Source organism: Helicoverpa armigera, chromosome 5, assembly GCF_030705265.1.
Source record: "Helicoverpa armigera isolate CAAS_96S chromosome 5, ASM3070526v1, whole genome shotgun sequence".
In the NCBI taxonomy this organism is placed as follows: Eukaryota; Metazoa; Arthropoda; class Insecta; order Lepidoptera; family Noctuidae; genus Helicoverpa; species Helicoverpa armigera.
In genome coordinates this window covers 218,138-237,072 of record NC_087124.1, presented here as the reverse complement: position 1 = coordinate 237,072, position 18,935 = coordinate 218,138, and the positions used below count along the sequence as shown (strand labels likewise).

The following is an 18,935-nucleotide window of genomic DNA, read 5'->3' as shown; positions in this document are numbered from 1 at the left end:
ACAGTACCGGGTTCGATTCCCGGGTCAACATTTGTGTGATGAGCATGTGTACCCAGGCACGGGTATTATGATATGCATTTATAAATATGACGATATGTAGGTATGCAGCTTGGTATATGTAGGTATCGCTTGTATTAATTGTGTTAGCACCCATCACTCAAGTTAATTACCTAATAACTTACTACAGGGCTAGCCAACCGTGTGTCAAAAGGTGTCCCGCTATTATTTTTTTTTTTTAATAAATAAGATTGGAACATTCAACGTTATTATATATTCAAATGTATGCATCATTTTATTCGATAGTCCTGGCGAGATGCAATAAAATATTCAGTAACTACAAATTAAATAAAGCTTGACGGAAAATTATATCTACTCAAGCAATCATCATCACTAAAGAAATCTTGATTGCAATTGCAATCGGACAAGGGTGCTTATTCCGGCTAGATCACCTTCAGAATACAAAGATCTATAATAATTTTATAATAATTTATTTTAAACAAAAATAAAAAGAATGCGTAAGGACAAATCGGTTCTAAGCAATGATAATAATTTTCAATACTACGACAATTTTCTGCATAAAATGAATCGGCATATTATTGTCCTTGTCCTACTGTCACTGTTGCTGGCTGACACTTCATTAATGTCAGGCTGTCATTCTGGTGTATACTGTCAAAATCTTTACGGGAAAATAAACAGTTTGCCCAAATGTCATTCGCCTCGTATGCATTTTGTTTTTCTTTTGTAAAATAGAATCATTAGCTTGTTAATAAAGAGTGATGTCGAATAAATAGATAACTGATCAATGCCACTTAAATATTTTAGCTTTAGTTTATGTAGAGATAGTGTTTAATCTACAGGGGTCCAAATTGGACGTACTACAGAAATGGCCGAAACGAGTACAATGAACTCCGATAATAAAGTGGAGCAGAGCGAGCAGAAGGAGGACATGGAAGGCATCAAGACGGAGGTGGAAGTGCTGGTGAAGCACGAGCAGCTGGAGTGCGTGGCGTGCGCGACGCGCAGCTTCGAGTGCGTGGACATCTACTGCACCACGACGAGCGCGTCCGGCGCCAAGCTCAGCACCTTCATGCACAAGTTCACGCAGGTGGACCTGGCGGGCCTGCAGGCCTGCTCCAAGTTCATGTGCAAGAGCTGCTACGAGCTCATCAACGTGCTGGAGCAGGCTGAGATCGAGTACGTCAAGCTGAAGGAGACGTTCGAAGCCATCCTCAGCAAGAACCCGCTGTTCGAGGCACAACTGCTGCAGCCCGTCAGGATGACGGCCGTCAAGGCTGAGTTCGAAGCTGATGATGATGAAGATTATGTTTGTGACAACATGGACAATGATGATTCTGATGATGAACCACTGGCAGCTCAGAGGAAACGAAAAAGATATAAAGTTGAAAAGAAAAAGAAAAAAGTTTCTACAAACAAACGAAAAGCAAGAAGTAAACCCAACAACGATAGGTAACCTGAATTGTATAAGAAATTACTGATTATCATAACATGATAATCATGCATTCTATATAACTTAAAGCTAGGAAAGATTTACTCATAAAAAAATTGACAATGAAATCATTTTTTCATCTTTTGGCAAGTAGTAGTAGAGTTTCAGAGGTTATACCTTAGTATCTTCAACTTTCACTGGCCTAACACACTCACTAAGTAAACATTAAAGCATCACCCAAAAAATCAGCTTTAATTTCCCTAACCTTTTACTACAATACTGTATTTCTGTAGTAAATGAATGTAAACAATGATTGTTGTGTTGCAGCTGGAGCTGTGAGGAGTGTGGAGCTAAGGGTACTACGGGAGGAGACCTCAGCTTGGCTGCCCACAAGCTGGCCGTTCACACCATCGACGATCCCGCCACCATGCTGCCTGAAGTTAAGATTGAGAACTCCGCTGAAGGGTATAATAGCACTTTTATAATACTCCTTTGCCTAAAATATTGCAGTTAAATCATGTTACAAACACTTGCATGTGGTGTGACACAGGTGTAATTATTGAGTCATTGATGTTGGCACTGCAGCAACTGATCTCAATCTGTGCAATTATATTCATGTACCTCGATGTTAACTAGCTATACATGATGATTGAACATTATTATTCATATCACAGACCTCATACATACATTAATAGATTTGTTATTTTTATTTACTTGCAGTTCACAAAGCCCTCTTTACAACAATGGCTTTGGCAATGGTCTTAAAGTAGAAATGGACTTTGAAGACGATGGCGACAGTTTAGGCGTTGATGACGTCAGCAATGACACTTTACCTGTCAAGAAGAAACATGTGGGCAGACCGAGCAAGGCTAAACTGATACCCGCACAGACTAGGAAGAAAAAGCCTAAAGTGGTGCATCAATGTGATCAGTGCGATGCTAAATACACATCTTTATGTGAGTTGTTATTGTTTCATATATAATTGTTTATGTGGATTTAAGACGAAAATTATAAGTATGGCAGAAGTTAATGGGTAAGATGTGTTTATGTATCAGCTCGGCTGGAGCAGCACAAGCAGAAGCACGACGGCTCCAAGCCGCCCTACATCTGCGAGGTGTGCGGCGCGCACTACAAGCACAAGCGAGCCTGCGACATACACATCGCGCTGCACAAAGGTAACGCCACTGCCGGACCCTGACCCTACACGAGACATACTGCAAATGTCATGTTGATCAATGTTGTTCTATGCAGGTATTAGTGACTGGAAGTGTGAAGAGTGCAATAAGTTGTTCCCATCCAAGAATGCGCTGCAGAGGCATAACAACATACACACCGGCAAGTTAAACTATCAGGTCTGTGTGAAGCTTTGTCATTTCTGATATTGCTTTTTATAGACAAGACTGAAAATAAAGTAACGTATGGTGTGTCTGTTGCAGTGTGATCTGTGCGGCAAGTCGTTCATCCACACGTCGTCGTTCAAGATGCACAAGCTGTCGCACTCGGGCGTGAAGCCTCACGCCTGCGACGTGTGCGGGCTCGCCCTCATGACCCGCTCCCACCTCAAGCGCCACAAGCGCGTGCACTCCGGCGAGAAGCGCCACGAGTGCCCCGTCTGCGGCAAGCGCTTCTCCGAGAGGTACGTGTCCATAGCGCCACGTGGCGGCCTGCGCCATGACCCGCTCCCACCTCAGCGCTGTTGTTAGCCTTTGTTCCAGCGCTTTATGAAAAGTATAATTAATTTGACATAGGTGTAAGTGTGTTTTGGTCGCTTGCAGGTACAACTTGGCAGCGCACAGCAAGTCTCACGAGGCGGGGTCGGAGGAGCCGGCGGGGGCGGCAGCAGCCCCCCGGCGGCGGCTGTTCCGCTGCGCGTTCTGCCCGGAGCGGTTCGAGCGGCGCTACATGCTGGAGCGGCACACGGCGGCGGCGCACGGCCGCACGCTGGAGCGCCCGCCGCCCACGCCGCGCAACACCATGAGCAAGCTGCTCAAGGCGCAGGCGCAGCGCCGCGACCAGCCCAGCAACGGTACCCACCACGCGCCTCCATAGTGCCCACGCGTTCAAGTTTCCTAATAATATTTCCTTTTTTACTTCAGTCACATTAAAGTATCCAATCGAAGAACTTGTTGCACTACCTATGCTAATTTCGTCCTTTAAATAAGGTTACTTTGTCTCTAGATACTCACAATGCTCTACTCTCAAATTGTCCCTTTACTTTAGGCACAGAAGCCGACACGAAAGACGACCGCAGCTCAGACTCCCGAGCCACCCCCATCACTCCTCACAAACTCATCGCACAGTTAAGTAAGTACACGAAACATTCTGATTTATTCTCTAATTTATATGAACGTCTAAATAATGCCGCTATTATTCAGCAGCATCCGCGACGCCGCTGGTGCAGGGCACGTGGAACAGCTCGTACGCGGCGGAGTTCCTGCGCCACGAGTACCCGCACTGACAGCCACCGTGACCACCGCACTGACAGCCGCACTGACAGCCGCACTGACAGCCACACTGACCGCCGCGTGACACACTGACGGCGCTCATTTGTTACATATGCTATTTAACAACAATCTTTTGCGGCGAGTAATTTGTCCCTCCACGATTCTACATACTAGTACGTGGCAAATATTTTCATTGTGACAGCCACGAGCGCTATGAAAGCTGTTACTGAGTGCACTAGTGTGTTGGCACTTCTGTAAATACTTACTTATTATGTCTAGAGATGAGTCGAAAGTAATTAGTTAACAGAAACCTTCAGTTTATGCTGACTGAATCTCCATGTATTATGTGTTCTGTATCGTTTAATTGTTATATTATATATTTTCCACAATATTGAACAATTAAATAATTTCTTCCAGATGACACGAACTGCTAACATGTATGAATATCTAAATGTAAATATAACGTTGACATAGACAATTTAAATTAATTATTTTTTAGATAAGATAAAGATATTTACTTTGACAGATATTGTAAAAAAAATATTAATAATACGTATTGTTTAGAGAAAATTGTACTATAGCGTTATTGATATATTTTTATACTAAACTCACCCATTCATTAAGTTTATTTAAATCCGAGGTAGTACATTGTACGAAGACCTGATTTATTTTATTTCAATTAAGCATTTGTATTATATTTAATTAATATACACTTAATTAAAAGCATGTCTTTAATTTTACTTTCTCGTGTGATTTCATATTTTGTTAAAAAAAGAGTTCTTCGGGTACAAGTTGTTGTTCAGACGGAATCCAATAGATGGCGTTGGCATATATTGTGTCAGACATCAAATCAAGAAATTATCTCAATGCGCCTGCGCCTCATGTCCTTATCATAAAGCGCTATTCTGCAAAATATTTCATTGTTAACTATATTTGTCATTGACTTATAACTATAACATTTGTGCATGTTCTTGATTCCATGCGACGCACAGTAATTAATCAATGTATACAATCGCTATACCACATAGCAAACCCGGGTTTATAAAAAATTCAGCTGGTCAGCTGGTAGAACTTTGTATTGTAAAATGTTTCAGAATAGAAGAAATTGTCAGTTTGACAGAACATTGACTGATCGAGTGTTTTCTTTGGTGCTGGTTTGAATTGAAATTTTTTGTGAAACAGCAGTACAAAATTCCCCTGAGAATGGCTCCGAAATATAAAGACGATGAAATACGAATCCGTCCTGCGAGGAAAGAGGACATGCAGGCGGTCGCCGAAATGATTCAGGTGTTCATTTCATACATCATAAAACAGATTTGATTGAATACTTCGGTTCATGTTTACAACTAAATAAATACGCTGTTTCTCAGGAGCTTGCTGACTTCGAGAAAATGCCTAAAGGGCCTAAAATGACTGTTGCTGGTAAGCTAAGATTTGTTCAAGTAATGCTTGGTTATCAGTAGGAAGCTAAGGTTAGTTATATTTGTATTGTCTTAACGGGTGTATACGAGGTGCTGAGTATGTTTTCAGAGTTACAACGTGACGGTTTCGAGCGGCAGCCGCCGTCGTTCCAGTGCAAGGTGGCGGAGGTGCAGCGGCCGGGCACAGCGCCGGTGGTGGGCTACGCGCTGTACTTCCCCACCTACTCCACCTGGGAGGGACGCTCCATGATGCTCGAGGACCTCTACGTCCGCACCAGCCAGCGGAGACTCGGCGTCGGGAAAAGACTGTTCAAGGCTGTTGCTAATGTAAGTGGACTAGTACATAGCCATTGTTACAAAATATTCATTACAAAGTTATTTGGAATCTTTAAATGTTTTAGGAAGCTTCTTCAACTGGATGCACCCGCCTAGACTTCCATGTACTGGAGTGGAACCCAGCTCGCACCTTCTATGAGAACAAGGGTGCCATAAACCTGACCAACAAGGAGCAGTGGTGCTACTACAGGCTCGGGGGAGACGCTCTCAAGAAGCTCTCCCTGGAGCCGGCCGAGTGACAGAGTGGAGACAGAAACACTGTGTTGTGCGCTCACTTATATATTTCATTACACATAAATTTATAATATACAACAGACTTCACTTTGTACATATATTTCTAGTTCATATTAATTATGATTGAGGCTTTTTACCAACACAATAAGAACTTGTGTTTTGATAATAAGTCTCAATTAATTTCTGTAATCCAATACTTACCTACAGTGATAGTTTGTGCTGGACCATATTATGAAATAAACAGTATTAAGAGAAAATTTTTATATTTCATTTCTAACTAGTATGTACAAGAAGTATAATAAATGCCATTTATTCAAACTAATTAAACTACATTAACAGTACTGTGGGGCAGGTTAGCCCGCATGCTTCACTCATAACAAGTACTGCCAAAACACATTTATTGTTTTTCAGTAAACAGAGCAAAAACTGTGTCCTGTTTTAAAATTTGTGGATTACATATTTATATTACAGTATATAGAATATGTTTTTGAACATAATACCTGATTACACTTTCATATGAACTGATAAGTGATGCAGGCAGGAACATGAGTGGAGTTGTAAAGAGAATTTAATTCGGTACCTAGCCATAAATTATATTATTATATTTGCCTCAATATGCAATGAGATAAGAAGATAAGTTGCTTGCCTCTACAGATCACTCAGAGATGAGGATCATCTGCTTCATGCAGCTCTGTACAAGCAGTGGAACAACTGGTTTTTATTGTTTAGGTGGCATTATTTGAATACTGTTAAACTTAATTGACTAACTACAGGCTACGTGGCGCTATTTACACGGTCCAGATTAAGATCGCTGTCAGACGAGCGCGGCGCAGCGAGGAGCATTTCCAACACAGAAGAATATAAAGATTTATTGTTCTCCGCCCACTGGACGGATTGCACGTCTGAAAGCTATCTTAAAAGTTTCTAATTCCATAATATTATATCGTCAACTCTTGAGACATACTACTTGAGACTCATTAGACTAGTTTTTGAGATTACAATGGTCATGGAACGTTAAAACAATTAAATTAATACTTCGTTACCATTGCGTCAGTCAATATGGCAAGGTGTCAGAGTGACTCACTAGGTACAGCCTACGACGCATCGCTACCTCTCTCATACAACTATATCATACAACATTAACTAAAATAATTACAGCTAAATATGTACATTTATATCGGAACACAAAACATTCTGGAGTTTGTCGATATCTATCCGTTTAATGGAAGTGTGAACTGCTATTAGTATTGATGTATCAACAGATACGCATTGTCTCGAAGCTGTGCAGCTCGAGGAGCGTAACTCATAAGATCAATTGAATAGTCGTGAATCGTGAACTCGTGCACTGGTGAGTGACGGCGAGCTGAGGGAGTGCACCCGCGGGCTCGCTCACAACTTGTCACTTAGTCCTTTGTACGTTCAGTGCGTGCGGGCACGGTGTCGCGTGACGTCACAGCGTGGGGGGGGGGCTGCTACGTGGACGCCATGAGCTTGGCGTGCGCAGTCACGTTGCGCTGGTGCAGGAACCCGCTGCCCTCCTCCTCTTCACCGTTGCCCAGCCCGTACTGCAACAGAATACTGAATACGTCAGTATAAGGCCTCGTTCATTCATGCAAAGGAACTGCAACACCACGACTTGTCCCATGATCATAATCAGAAACTGGTAATATATCTGGTTTTCATGATGTCAATAATTTTTTACTAGGTAGGTATAAGCAAGCCAAGTAGTGCGAGTGACAGGCAGCAGTGCTATTAAATATTTTGTAAAAAAAACGTGATATAATAATTATGATAACGTGATTTTTGCGTAGCAGCCTACGAAGCTGCTACGAGAATGTCACTGTAGGTATTCGTATACATATGTATGGTGGAAATTAAAAAACATTGACAAAACGATAGGCTGTTGATGATGACTAGTGGTTGCTACCAAGTACAATGTAGAAATATTTTTAGGATCAATAATGACAACCGCATAGCAGCCTACGAAGTGGCTACTAAGAATTATTTATAACTAGCTTCCGCCCATGATTTCATCCGCCACCCGAGGAATCTATGTAGGTACCTTCCGCACATGTATAAAGAGTAGCCTATATGTTATTTAAGCTATATTACTACCAAGTTTCATCAAAATCCTACCAAGAATAGAGTAGTAGGACAAATCACGCTGCTACGTCGACCAAAGGGGGAAGTTAATGACGGCAGTACCTGTAGCGCGTGCAGATAGTGCTGCTGCGAGTGGTAGTGCGGCGCGGAGTGCGCGGGGTAGGCGTCGTAGGCGGGCGCGTTGCTGGGCTCGCTCTTGATGTTGAAGAGCGCGGGGTTGGACAGGAAGGGCGCGCCGCCCAGCGCCAGCGGGTACTGCGCGTGCTGCTGCGCCTGCGCCGCCTCCGCGCCCGCCGCCTCGCGCGCCTTGCCCTGCCCGCCCATCGACTGCGCCAGGGGCAGCGCTGTCTCCGGGATGCTCTGTTTGCTGTCTGTAATCACAACAGTTCATCTCATTACCTACATCTAATAGAATAGAGGTTTGATGACGTTTAATAAATACTGAATAACATTCTTAAGTAAAGTTGTTCTGAATAAAAAATATTGAGACCAGATAAGAGTAAGTACCGTCCATGCCAGGGGAGCTGTGTTCATCTTTCTTGTTGGCGTCTTGCGCCGGTTTTGTTCCGTTGCCAGACTTCTTCGGTTTGCGTTTTCGCGTCTGGATACCATCTTTCCTCATGGCTAGCGGCCTGTTAATTATGAAGATATTTGTTTAGAAACTAAACATCAAACGAAAATTCACATATTTACGCTGAAGTGTGTAATCCTGTGTGTGTTGTACTGACCGGTTGATGCCGTGCAGCTTGTAGTAGAGGCCGCAGGCGTTGCAGACGGGCTCGCCGTCGTTGTTGCGTCGCCACAGCGTGGTGTTGCGCGAGCCGCAGTTGGTGCAGCACTGGCCGTGGCGCCGCGCCGCCGACTGCAACACACGCACCGGTCACGCAGCCGCCCGCACGCAACGTGCAGCCGGCTGCCTGAGACTTACAATAACCACCACATGCATCCTTACAGGTACACATGTTCAAATACTTCTAGACATAAATGCAACATCGGCCTTTTTCTTATTCGTTGTTCAAGTCCCACCTGTGATAAGTCCTATGAAATAGTTCCCATCGAAAACATCGGGAAATATGTTATTCAGCTGGTCTTGTACCTAGCTAGGTAGCTGGTACCTAGGTAAGTATATATTAAGGTAATAGTATCTATTGACTTGAATAGAAAACATTAGCATAAACATTGTTTAGCATATCAACTGAAGTGTTACAGTGACGCTACTCTGGCCTTGTTACTTCAATTTCCCAAACATGTCTCTCTTGAATGTTGACGTTTCACAATATTTATGGCCCTCATTAGGGTAGATAGTCTCAATGTACGTCGTTTGAGACCTAATTACTGCTGATAACAGAACTAAATGTTTTTGTGCTTTTCGTATACTTAGTCGAGACATTTGTTTGATCCAGTAAGTTGATAGGTTTCGCCTATTATATAGTTATACAGGTGTAGAAAGTTTAATTAGGTACTTCATGTGTATGCATTAAAGGTATCTGGGTGCTAAAATAGAACATGCTACAACTACAAATAAAGATAAGCGTGGTTAACAAATAAGTACATAGATATTTTACATAAGGAGAGCACCAAAACCAAGGAAACGGACAACTAATGAAACCCAAGCACCTGTCATGCACGTGATCGTTACAGCGCAGCACTGTGTGGCAGTCACCCCCCAGTGCTGCGCGCAGCAGCGGACAGCGAGCAGCGGACAGCGCGCGGCGGTGACAGCCGCGGCCATCTTGTGCCACCGCATGACAATGTACAGTTATAGCCGGCGCTACGAGTGCATTGTGAGCGGCGCGAGGCGGGGCCGCCGCTCATTGGCCGCCGCTGTCTGTCTGCTGCGCGGGAGTGCGCCGAGATAACTAGCCGACACGCTTGTTGCCCATCGATAGAGTCCAATATGCTTGGCCGGGACCGCGAGGCGGCTCCCGCCCGCTATCTGCCGGCTATCTAGCGGCCGCGTGCACGTCTCGTTACCGCGTGACGTCACCGTGTAACACGCGCAGTGCCGCCATGCTCGCCGACATGCAATTACCGATCGATTAGTTATCTCGGCGCGATACGTTTATCTACTTCCATCGTCAATAATGGATGTTTGCGGTGATAGATTTGGGAGGTGATACTGGGTAGGTATAACTTGTAACGGTGCAAGCGGAGTGCTACAAAGCGGCACACTCGAAGTAGGGAGCGGTAGCGTGTAGTTTCCTAACACTCGCCAAAGCCCGAAAAGTAAGGATATCTAATAGGAACCGCGTGCGATGGACGCGGCGCGGCGGGGCGACCGCGGGGCAGTAGGAGGCATGCACTAGTCTACACGCCACCGACTCACCTTCTTCATGCCCCTGGCCATGCCCTCCACACTCATCCATCTCTGCACGGTGCCCTCCTTATAGAAGCGGGTGAGTAGGTCTGCGTCGGCACCTGTTCGCAAACAGAGCGCGTTACTATGGTCGGAGGAGACTCACCAGCCGCTTGCTCGGCTTGACGAGCGGGCGGTTGACGCCGTTGATCTTGTGGTAGAGGCCGCACGCGTTGCACAGGTAGTGGCCCGTGGCGTCGCGGCGCCACAGCGGCGTGTTGTTGGCGCCGCAGTTCACGCACTCGCGCCCCTCCTCGTACATCTCCAGCACGCCATCTGTCGCACGCGCGTCTTAGGGGGACTCATTCACAACTTAGGTTCTACTAATAAAAGCTTGTGCCAAATGCAGGATATGTGAAAGATGATCGCATTAAGTTAAGTAGGTAAGTTCCTAAAGAAACAAACAATGGCAAACAGTTTATCGGCTATCAGTTCCCATAGCCGCAGGGTCACTCGGCGCCGGCCTTACTGGGTGCTGTATCAACAATGTAGTCTATCGCGGCTTCCGAGAAGGTGGAACAATAACAATAGCGATACTGAGCGATACGACTGCACAGCGCGGACACGGCACATTCGGTAGCTGTTCTAGATAAACATCTTATACCGTTTACAAACTGACTTGCCTATGTATGGATGTGAGTGAAATACTCATATTACGCGGATATTTACATGATATTTTATTGATCCTTAGGAACTATTTGGACTGGTCTTATACTAACATCTACCTAGTATTATACCTACGTGTATCTTTAGATTTCAGGAAAATATCTAACCTACCTATATACATAACACTTACAATTCTCAATGTACTCCTACAGTAGTGTAACGGAACTTTAAGCATTGTGTTTGCTTGCGTACAACATCGCTAATCGCAGTAGAAGGCAGTACGGCGGCAGTTAGACTTTATCTTTGTCCCGCGATACTGCGAGACATTCGCCTGTAGTGTGTACTGCACTAATTGAACACGCCTTGCACCAAAACTAGACACACTATGTTGCGTCGGAGCGAAACCTTGCTAACTGATGTTTAATGCCGATGGACTTGATTTGACTTATTCAGATCCTTCCTATACGGGCTGTTGAAAGGACAATGGGCACTTTGTATGGAATTTGGTACCCGCTCCAACAGTAACGTATGATATATCATTAAAAAGGTATTTACGTGAAGAATAATAAAAACTATGGGGCTTGCCTCAATTAGCTGTCCGATCCAAGTAACGATGAAAATTGAATCGACATAGAAACAAGTATGTCATCAATATATGCAAATTCATTAAGAGGCATATGTCGTCAGTGTAATAATTTTAAACTCAGTTAACAGACATTTTACATTGTTTGAGATACACTTTATTATAATTAAAAGTTGTAATAGTCTATGGAGTCATACTACGGAAACAAAATCGTCATCTGATTTGACAAAAGTTCAAAACATTTTTATTCATCTTTTTTTAAGAAGAAATTCATCATTATCTCAGCACCTCTTGAGGAGCAAGATTGAGTCGTAATATGTACTATGTAAACATCGTCTCCTGACTTTTCAACCTCAATTGATTGTAAATACTGAAAGACTTTCATCAAATACATAAGCTAGTTCTGCGTGAACTGCAAAGGTTTGCACAGTCTTTTTTTAAAGCAATCGGTAGGCAAACATTCTAAGAAGGCCAAATTCCTGTTTTTTTGTTACTTTACCAGTTTTTATTAAATCCAGTTGGATTTAAGAACTACATCTACGTTGATGATTTATGAACATTACACATTCTATTAATCGATGTCACGCGAAATGGACAAGGATTTGGGACTAGTCGTCATAGTAAACATTTTTTGCCTTGCCAAGACCTACGCAATGGTACTAGATTCAACACTGTTGGACAGGGTACCAAAACGCCCATCGTCCTTTGTATAGGTACCTAAGGGTATAATTTGAATGTACTCGATTTGGGTAGGTACGTACTTACTAATTAGAGAGAATTTTTTTGAGCAGTTACAAAACGTCGTACAAACAATAACCAACAATATGGGCTAATTACAACAAAAACTATAAAAATATCTATCAAACAATAAATAGTAATGATGGTTCGATCTCATAAATATGTATACATTTATAAGTATTATCATAAGGATAGATAAAGTCGTTTAAGCAGTACTATTACCTACACATGCTAACAATGTTTTATAAAAAAATCCCCAGTGATGATGTAATTTTTGACTGAAGAGAACGTTCCAGCACATACCTAGGTATCTATTTGATTGCTTTACTGGCTTCTGCTAGAGGTTTTACCCACCTTCCGTGGATTACTACTACGCGCAAGAATAAAAAATAACCCTATTTTAGCCTACCTAGTACCTACCTATCTGTAGTTAGCATTCCTTATTGAGGAATAATCTTTCTAAGCACTGGAAAAACTTTTCAAATTGGACTAGTAATAGTTCCTGAAATATACGAATGCAAGCAAACTAATAAACTCTTCAACTTTATAATAAATACTTAATAACTGTATGTAACGTAGGTTTACACTTGAAGAAATTAAACGTGAGTATAAAAATGATGAGAGTACAAGCGCTGCCCCGCCCTGAACACAATATATCGAGCCTGTATTGGTAATTACTGGTGAATAAAGAACTGACTGACATTTATCATCATCGTCCCGCGGTTCATGAATCAGCCGCTATCGGCCGTGACGTCAGCTGTTCGTGTTATTGTCATGAACAATGCTAATCGCTCTACTAAATATACTCTTTGTAATCATCTGCTTCTTACAATAACTAAATAAAATAATAACAAAGTAGTTACCTACTCTTAAAAATACTGTTCTAGTAGATTTTTTCACCAAGATATAATTAACTATGAATAATATTAACATGAATAATAAAAACAAGTATAACATGATCAATAGATATAAGAAGTTCTCAGTAGTTAAGTTGTTAGTGAAAAACTTAGTGCTCTATCATGTTACATACCTACTTATAAGTAGCAGCGATTTGTAGTTATAATTAAAAACGAACGTTAACAATAATTCCTTAACGCTTGAGCGGTTACGTGGCTATCTATTTCCCTATTCATTACCTACTGATAGACCAAGAGCAGTAAGTCTGACACCAGTCTAACCAAGGGGTATTGGGTTGCCCAGGTAACTGGGTTGAAGGGGTCAGATAGGGCAGTCGCTCCTTGTAAAGCACTGGTACTCAGCTACATCCGGTTAGACTGGAAGCCGACCCCAACATAGTTTGGGAAAAAGGTTCGGAGGATGATGAGAGCAAGAGCACCGAGGAGAACTCTCATTCCATACTTTATTTTATAATTTAATAATGATAACTCCATAAGTTATAAATAAAATTGCATTGTTCCACCGATTCGAATCCATTTGTCTACTATCGACAGCACATATTTCATTTTGGTAAAAATACTAACGATAATGAGTGGGTGAGTGAATGAGTGGAGGAGTGCTGATAAAAGCAGTTAAACAGTCGTAAACCGTTCTAATTCATTCGCATCTGAGACAATGAGACAGTAAACTTTATCTAAATCGTAACGATTTGCAATTGGTGGAGACTGGTCTATCAAGGAGCCCAGCGGCCCTGCCCACTTGGCTTACGGACTGACTCGGCCTATTCAGTATAACTATATTTTATCACCGTGTGCAATATCAGAAACAAAAACAGCTATTTGATGACAGACACAGGCATCAGTTATAACATCCAAAGTTTGTGTAGAGATAAATCCTAGAGTCAAACGGTGTATAAATAGATAGAAATTATAAATAGATTCATGAATACGGACACTGTGTGCCTCAGTATGTATGTCCATAAGTTTATCAACTGAAAGAGTTAATAAAGGGAGTTTAATAGACCCAATAATAGACTATTAGGAAACACGTAGATTGAAGATACTTGGTATGGATACGTCACGTGAAAGTTGATGATTTATTTACAACTTAAGAGGAATTAACAATATGAGAGAAGGGCAATCGGACAGTGAGTAATGAGTTGAGAGATAGTGACAGATACAACTAAGATAAATGATAGGACGGAACGTTAAGCAAAGAAAGGCAATAATGACAGTCACCTGGACGCTGTGGATAACTTAGTTTCCACAGTTTGAGCATAGTCTTAAGACATTTCATTTGAACACAGTGAACTTTCACTGTTTTTAATAAGTTTTCCAGAAGGTATTAGTTCCGTGAGGCTGTCATGATTGTTCTCCTGAGAAGCAGTTGCAGTAGTGTATAGTTACCGTATGCGGTGGGTCGCTGCAGCGCGTCGTAGGGCGCGCACCACGAGCCCATCACCATGTTCTGCGAGTACAGCCCCCCCGCCACCCCGCCCACGCCGCTCACCCCGCCGCCGCCTGCTGCACACAACACGGTTACACTCCAGCACTACTCCTGCCTGACCGCCGCCGAGCCGGCCAATACACGCCACCAGAGTCGTGACAGTACAGACACGGACGGCGCCAGGCTATAAGCTATCAGTAACTTCTTCTATGCTTGATAGACGAGAATAACTTGAGAAGAGAGTCGCTAAATCCAGGAAAACTTTGATCATTACAAAAGCGCATAGAAGAGACAGAGTATTTTGATTGGGGTACCTACCAAGTGTAAATTCGACGCAAATGAAAATATTAAACAATGCATTGACTTGTTTATCACAAGATAGTATTAGTTAATTGATCATGGTTTAGTACTGCCGTATCATTTACGTCAAGTCTTGTTTTCGTTAATATTGACAAGTGAACGACCGGCCATTAGTTAAGTTGGAATTAGTTACAGATAACACAGATAGGATTTGAGATGACGGACCTGCAAACAGCGCCATGTTTTGCAACCAATTCGCGGGCAGTTGCATCGCGTCCATTGTGAGTCGATGGGACACTCGAGTGGCTCGTCAACGATAGCACTTGATTAATGAGTAATTAGCAATGATTGATAGTGTGAGGTGAGTAGTGCGACCTGCGCGGTCAGAGGTCACGCTCGGACTGATCGGGTGCGCGCGCGCCGACCCGCCGCCCGCGCTATCGCTGCTGATTCACGACAACCTTCTGCAGGCATGCCAGCGACAGCGCAACACACAAACTTTGTAAGTTTGTAACACATTGTATTAGAGCCATGACTACAAAATTGTAGGAGAGAGGGCCACCAAAATATCTCGCACATTACCTTACTTCATTCAGAAACTGTTAATCTTTGAGAAGGGATATGTATGTGGTGGTGGGTGTAAGTATTAGACGGCCACGTTCCCAGATAGCCTTTAGATTATGTCGGGCTTCGGGCTATAACCAAATCTTGGTAACCGAATTCTCTATCGTTTCTTCTGCAAGGGAATGAGTGTAACGAATTCTGTCAATTCCGCCATAACTATAAGAGATTTCAGAACTGTAGTCCCATGAAGAACCTATCATTGATGATTACAGGAATCCTTTAATGTTTCTTGTAAATACGCTGATGCTGGGATAAAACTATGTAGTCAATATCGCCTCAGCTCGTGACTTGTGACGGCTGTAGCTCCCGATCTAACAAAACAAGCCATTTATCCTGCTTAAGGGAAAATCATATCGACTGGGAATTGGCTCACGATACTGAATCACTCTGCGGTTACAGACTTCGCGCAAATACTGATTGTGGACGACGCACGCTCCTCCCCGCCCGCGCATCCCCACGCCATGGTTCTTACATTATTTTAGTACAAACACTTAGTAAGATCCTAAGTTAAAAATCCTAATTTAAAATATCTGTACATTTAGGCAGCTATAGCATAGCAAACGATTATTATTTATTAAACACAGAGAACCGTGCCGGGGAGCCGATAAGATAGCAACAATTATGTTAAATATATGACTGATAACAAAGCTATCTGACAATGCGTCCTTATCAAATACTTTGTAATTACCATATTATCTCTGGTCGCGTTTACTTTATTAATTCGTTAAGCAATTCTTACGGATATTTGATTATAGTGGTTGCAACTCGGCTTACCAACCTCTACCATCACGAAATATTTTGGTATCGATAGCGTATTATATCTGGTTACTTGTTGTTATAATTTTCATAACTTTCTTGTGTGCGACGCGGTTACGACAAATTATGTTTTCCTATTGACAATGTTTTACCCCAAACATGATGTATAAGCATGAAGCAAAGAGCGTATCATGTGGCAGTACGAGAAGTTATTGATTCACTAGTGCTGACCTCCTTGCGAGTCACTCGGGTGCAGTATTCCCCTGAGGAGTGTCTGGTGGGCGTGCTCCCGTGTACGTGCTCAGCGAGCTCTACTTCTGTGGCCGGGTAAACCCCATCTTGATCGCCTTGTTATGACATTATCCTCCCACGTCAATCGCCACTCAATTATTAATAATAGAATTTCAGTTATTGTTAACTTACTGATACGGATAATTCTTGGTACATGTTGTTGTTCAGTTTTTTCCTACAACGCTGTGTATGTGTCGCGACCTGTTAGTAATTGTGCTACATCATAATACCCGTGTTCTACAGTGCTTAGATATTGTTTTAAGCTTTTTATGCTTTCTTCCTGGTAATGCCATTGAACATGTGTAGTTCATTCATGGAAGCGATTGTGGTTTCATTGTCCTGCCTTCCGTATAGGCAATTTATTTCAGATTTATTTGAGTACTATTCCCGTTTCATAAAATATAAATATTTACCTCATGCTAGAGTGGTGGTACGCACCGTTCATTCAATATTCTAGTTGTTTACAAAAGGTCCTGTTATGGATGACAATGACAAAATATTCCTTGTTGTATCACACGAGTTATATGTAGTAACAACAGTGAGAGATGGGAATCAAAGCAGCCACATGTAGGTACTGCATAGGTATGTAGTATCGTTATATAGTTGTGATAACGCGGTGGTGCGGATTCCTCCGTTATCTGGCGCCGATAATGTGACTCATCATAGTTTACTGTTCTATTAATAAAGCACCCGCTTGTCATTATATCGCTCAATTTGTTTCTTTCTTCTATGTGGGCTTAAATACAAAGCAATGTAGTCGATCATCAACGTGTGTGTTATTCGTCGTTATCAACATTGTATCCCAACATGGTAGGTACCCTATTTTTGGTTGTTAATCATTTTTATTTATAACGTTTTCCTGGATATGTATGTCTGTAGCGTCCCGTTTGAGAGAGAGGTGTAAGGTTTAGGGACTGACCGTAGGAGTCGTGGTGCGGCGGGTGGTGGTGGTGCCAGACGTTCTGGTGCGGCGCGAAGTGCGCGGCGTACTGCTGCAGGCGGCCGCCGCCCGCCACGTAGCCCAGCCCGTAGCCCTCGGCGCACTCGCCGCCGCCGCCGTTGTAGCCCGCGCCCACGCCGCCGCTGCCGCCGAACATCGCTGCGCCGCGGTCAGACAAGCATCACACGCACACACCTGCAACACACACAACATCTTACTGTCTATTCAATGAGTAAGGAAAGATGAGCAGAGATGAAGAGATGATGAACAGAAAACGATCAGTTACGAGTTAGCTAACGAGGCGTTCGGGTTCTTTGAGCCATCTGTTAACGCTTTTTGGTATTACAAAAATGGTCGGGTCCAAAGAAAGCATATAAGGGCGAAGATAGTAACGTAACCCCACATATCCGCATTTTGGCGCGCTACTTTCTTAGGCGATTTTCCGTTTTGGCTTCCGGTTGCCATTTTGTTCTCCATGTGTCTACCGCACACTCGCGCTGACACTCCATGTGTCTACCGCACAAATTTGAGGAAAGCTGACAGTTTTAGTTGAGGATAACTTATTGCAAAAGGGCGTTCCTAAATTAATATTGGGAACAAATATAATGACCACCATAAAATGCTTTGATACCCTAAGTTTTGCAACCAGAAATATCTACTGAACACCAGAAAAATAAAGTCTAAAAATGTAATAGTACCAGCTATTTTAGTCACGACTTCACTTTAAATTGTATTCGACCACCAAATTTAGTAAATGATCACCAACTCTTGACGACCAAATTAATGTATTATTGTTGCCTAAATAAGTCACTGTGATTGCCATAAAATGTAGGCTTATTACCAAATAAAGTATTATGATGCCATATTAAGTTATGTGTCCGGCTTGCAATGCATGCGTGAGTGTCAGTATGACGAGTGACAGGGGAAAATGGAAGAAAATGACATGTTGCGCCGACGCCAAGTAAAATTGGGAACAGGGCAGGAGAAAGAAGAAGAAGAATGTGTTTCTCAATACACTCTTATCGCACTGTTTAGAGGCATGCAATAGACAATTTTCCACGCTAGTGCAGGAAAAGGGTCCCATAATGTTATTACATTTATTTTATCAGGCCGAACTTATTTTTTTGGAGTCAGTTTACTTAAACAGGATAGCAAGATGTAAAAACTTTTTTGATGATCATTTACTACTTTTGGTGATCATTTACTACTTTTGGGATAACAATGATTTTTTTGGACTCATTTTGCTTAAATAGGATAGCAGAATTTAAAAACTTTGGTTATAATCTTACTTTAAAATGGTGGTTTAATATTGGTGATCATTTACTATTTTTGGCTTACGCATGATTTATTTTGGAGTAATTTCACTTAAATAGGATAGCAAAGTGTTAAAACTTTGGTGATAGTTTTACATTA

General features: G+C 42.5%; 3 protein-coding genes across 11 annotated transcripts in view; 2 read left to right on the top strand and 1 right to left on the bottom strand.

The window, feature by feature from the left end:
* Positions 1–660: 660 nt before the first annotated feature.
* LOC110377661 (zinc finger protein 62) lies at positions 661–4,614 on the top strand. 2 transcript variants are annotated; one of them, XM_021336622.3, is made up of 9 exons: positions 661–1,467; positions 1,775–1,912; positions 2,168–2,403; positions 2,503–2,622; positions 2,699–2,799; positions 2,884–3,083; positions 3,223–3,473; positions 3,668–3,751; positions 3,823–4,614. In XM_021336622.3, the coding sequence occupies exons 1-9, from the start codon at positions 884–886 to the stop codon at positions 3,903–3,905; spliced, it is 1,797 nt and encodes a 598-aa protein (XP_021192297.3). In that variant the 5' UTR covers positions 661–883; the 3' UTR covers positions 3,906–4,614. The 2 variants fall into 2 exon arrangements, with proteins under 2 accessions (XP_021192297.3, XP_021192298.3); XM_021336623.3 differs by having other exon boundaries at positions 662–1,467; positions 3,826–4,614.
* Positions 4,615–4,974: 360 nt separating this feature from the next.
* LOC110377655 (thialysine N-epsilon-acetyltransferase) lies at positions 4,975–6,139 on the top strand. The gene is made up of 4 exons (XM_021336613.3): positions 4,975–5,178; positions 5,262–5,313; positions 5,422–5,639; positions 5,714–6,139. Exons 1-4 carry the CDS (start codon positions 5,095–5,097, stop codon positions 5,885–5,887), a joined length of 528 nt encoding a protein of 175 aa, XP_021192288.1. The 5' UTR covers positions 4,975–5,094; the 3' UTR covers positions 5,888–6,139.
* LOC110377653 (GATA-binding factor A) overlaps positions 5,912–18,935 on the bottom strand; it is a 44,123-nt gene continuing 31,099 nt past the window's right edge. The window contains exons 2-8 of one of the 8 annotated variants that reach the window (XM_021336610.3): positions 17,502–17,717; positions 14,572–14,688; positions 10,312–10,403; positions 8,714–8,847; positions 8,493–8,617; positions 8,088–8,356; positions 5,912–7,447 (exon numbers count right to left, since the gene is read on the bottom strand). In XM_021336610.3, the coding sequence (XP_021192285.2) occupies positions 7,355–7,447; positions 8,088–8,356; positions 8,493–8,617; positions 8,714–8,847; positions 10,312–10,403; positions 14,572–14,688; positions 17,502–17,679 (1,008 nt within the window). In that variant the 5' untranslated portion in view covers positions 17,680–17,717 and the 3' untranslated portion in view covers positions 5,912–7,354. Of the gene's footprint in view, positions 7,448–8,087; positions 8,357–8,492; positions 8,618–8,713; positions 8,848–10,311; positions 10,404–10,447; positions 10,618–14,571; positions 14,689–15,136; positions 15,337–17,501; positions 17,718–18,935 lie in introns of those variants that run through there. The other 7 variants (XM_049842303.2, XM_021336608.3, XM_021336609.3 and 4 more) reach the window with 7 other exon arrangements.

What these genes read in the sequence shown, in the direction of transcription:
- LOC110377661 (XM_021336622.3), top strand. Translation starts at nt 884, where the DNA reads ATGGCCGAAACGAGTACAATGAACTCCGATAATAAAGTGGAGCAGAGC. An exon ending in ACACATCGCGCTGCACAAAG is followed by an intron (nt 2,623 to 2,698) that starts GTAACGCCACTG and finishes TGTTCTATGCAG; the next exon opens with GTATTAGTGACTGGAAGTGT. An exon ending in CAAACTCATCGCACAGTTAA is followed by an intron (nt 3,752 to 3,822) that starts GTAAGTACACGA and finishes GCTATTATTCAG; the next exon opens with CAGCATCCGCGACGCCGCTG.
- LOC110377655 (XM_021336613.3), top strand. Translation starts at nt 5,095, where the DNA reads ATGGCTCCGAAATATAAAGACGATGAAATACGAATCCGTCCTGCGAGG. An exon ending in CGGTCGCCGAAATGATTCAG is followed by an intron (nt 5,179 to 5,261) that starts GTGTTCATTTCA and finishes GCTGTTTCTCAG; the next exon opens with GAGCTTGCTGACTTCGAGAA. An exon ending in TGTTCAAGGCTGTTGCTAAT is followed by an intron (nt 5,640 to 5,713) that starts GTAAGTGGACTA and finishes TAAATGTTTTAG; the next exon opens with GAAGCTTCTTCAACTGGATG.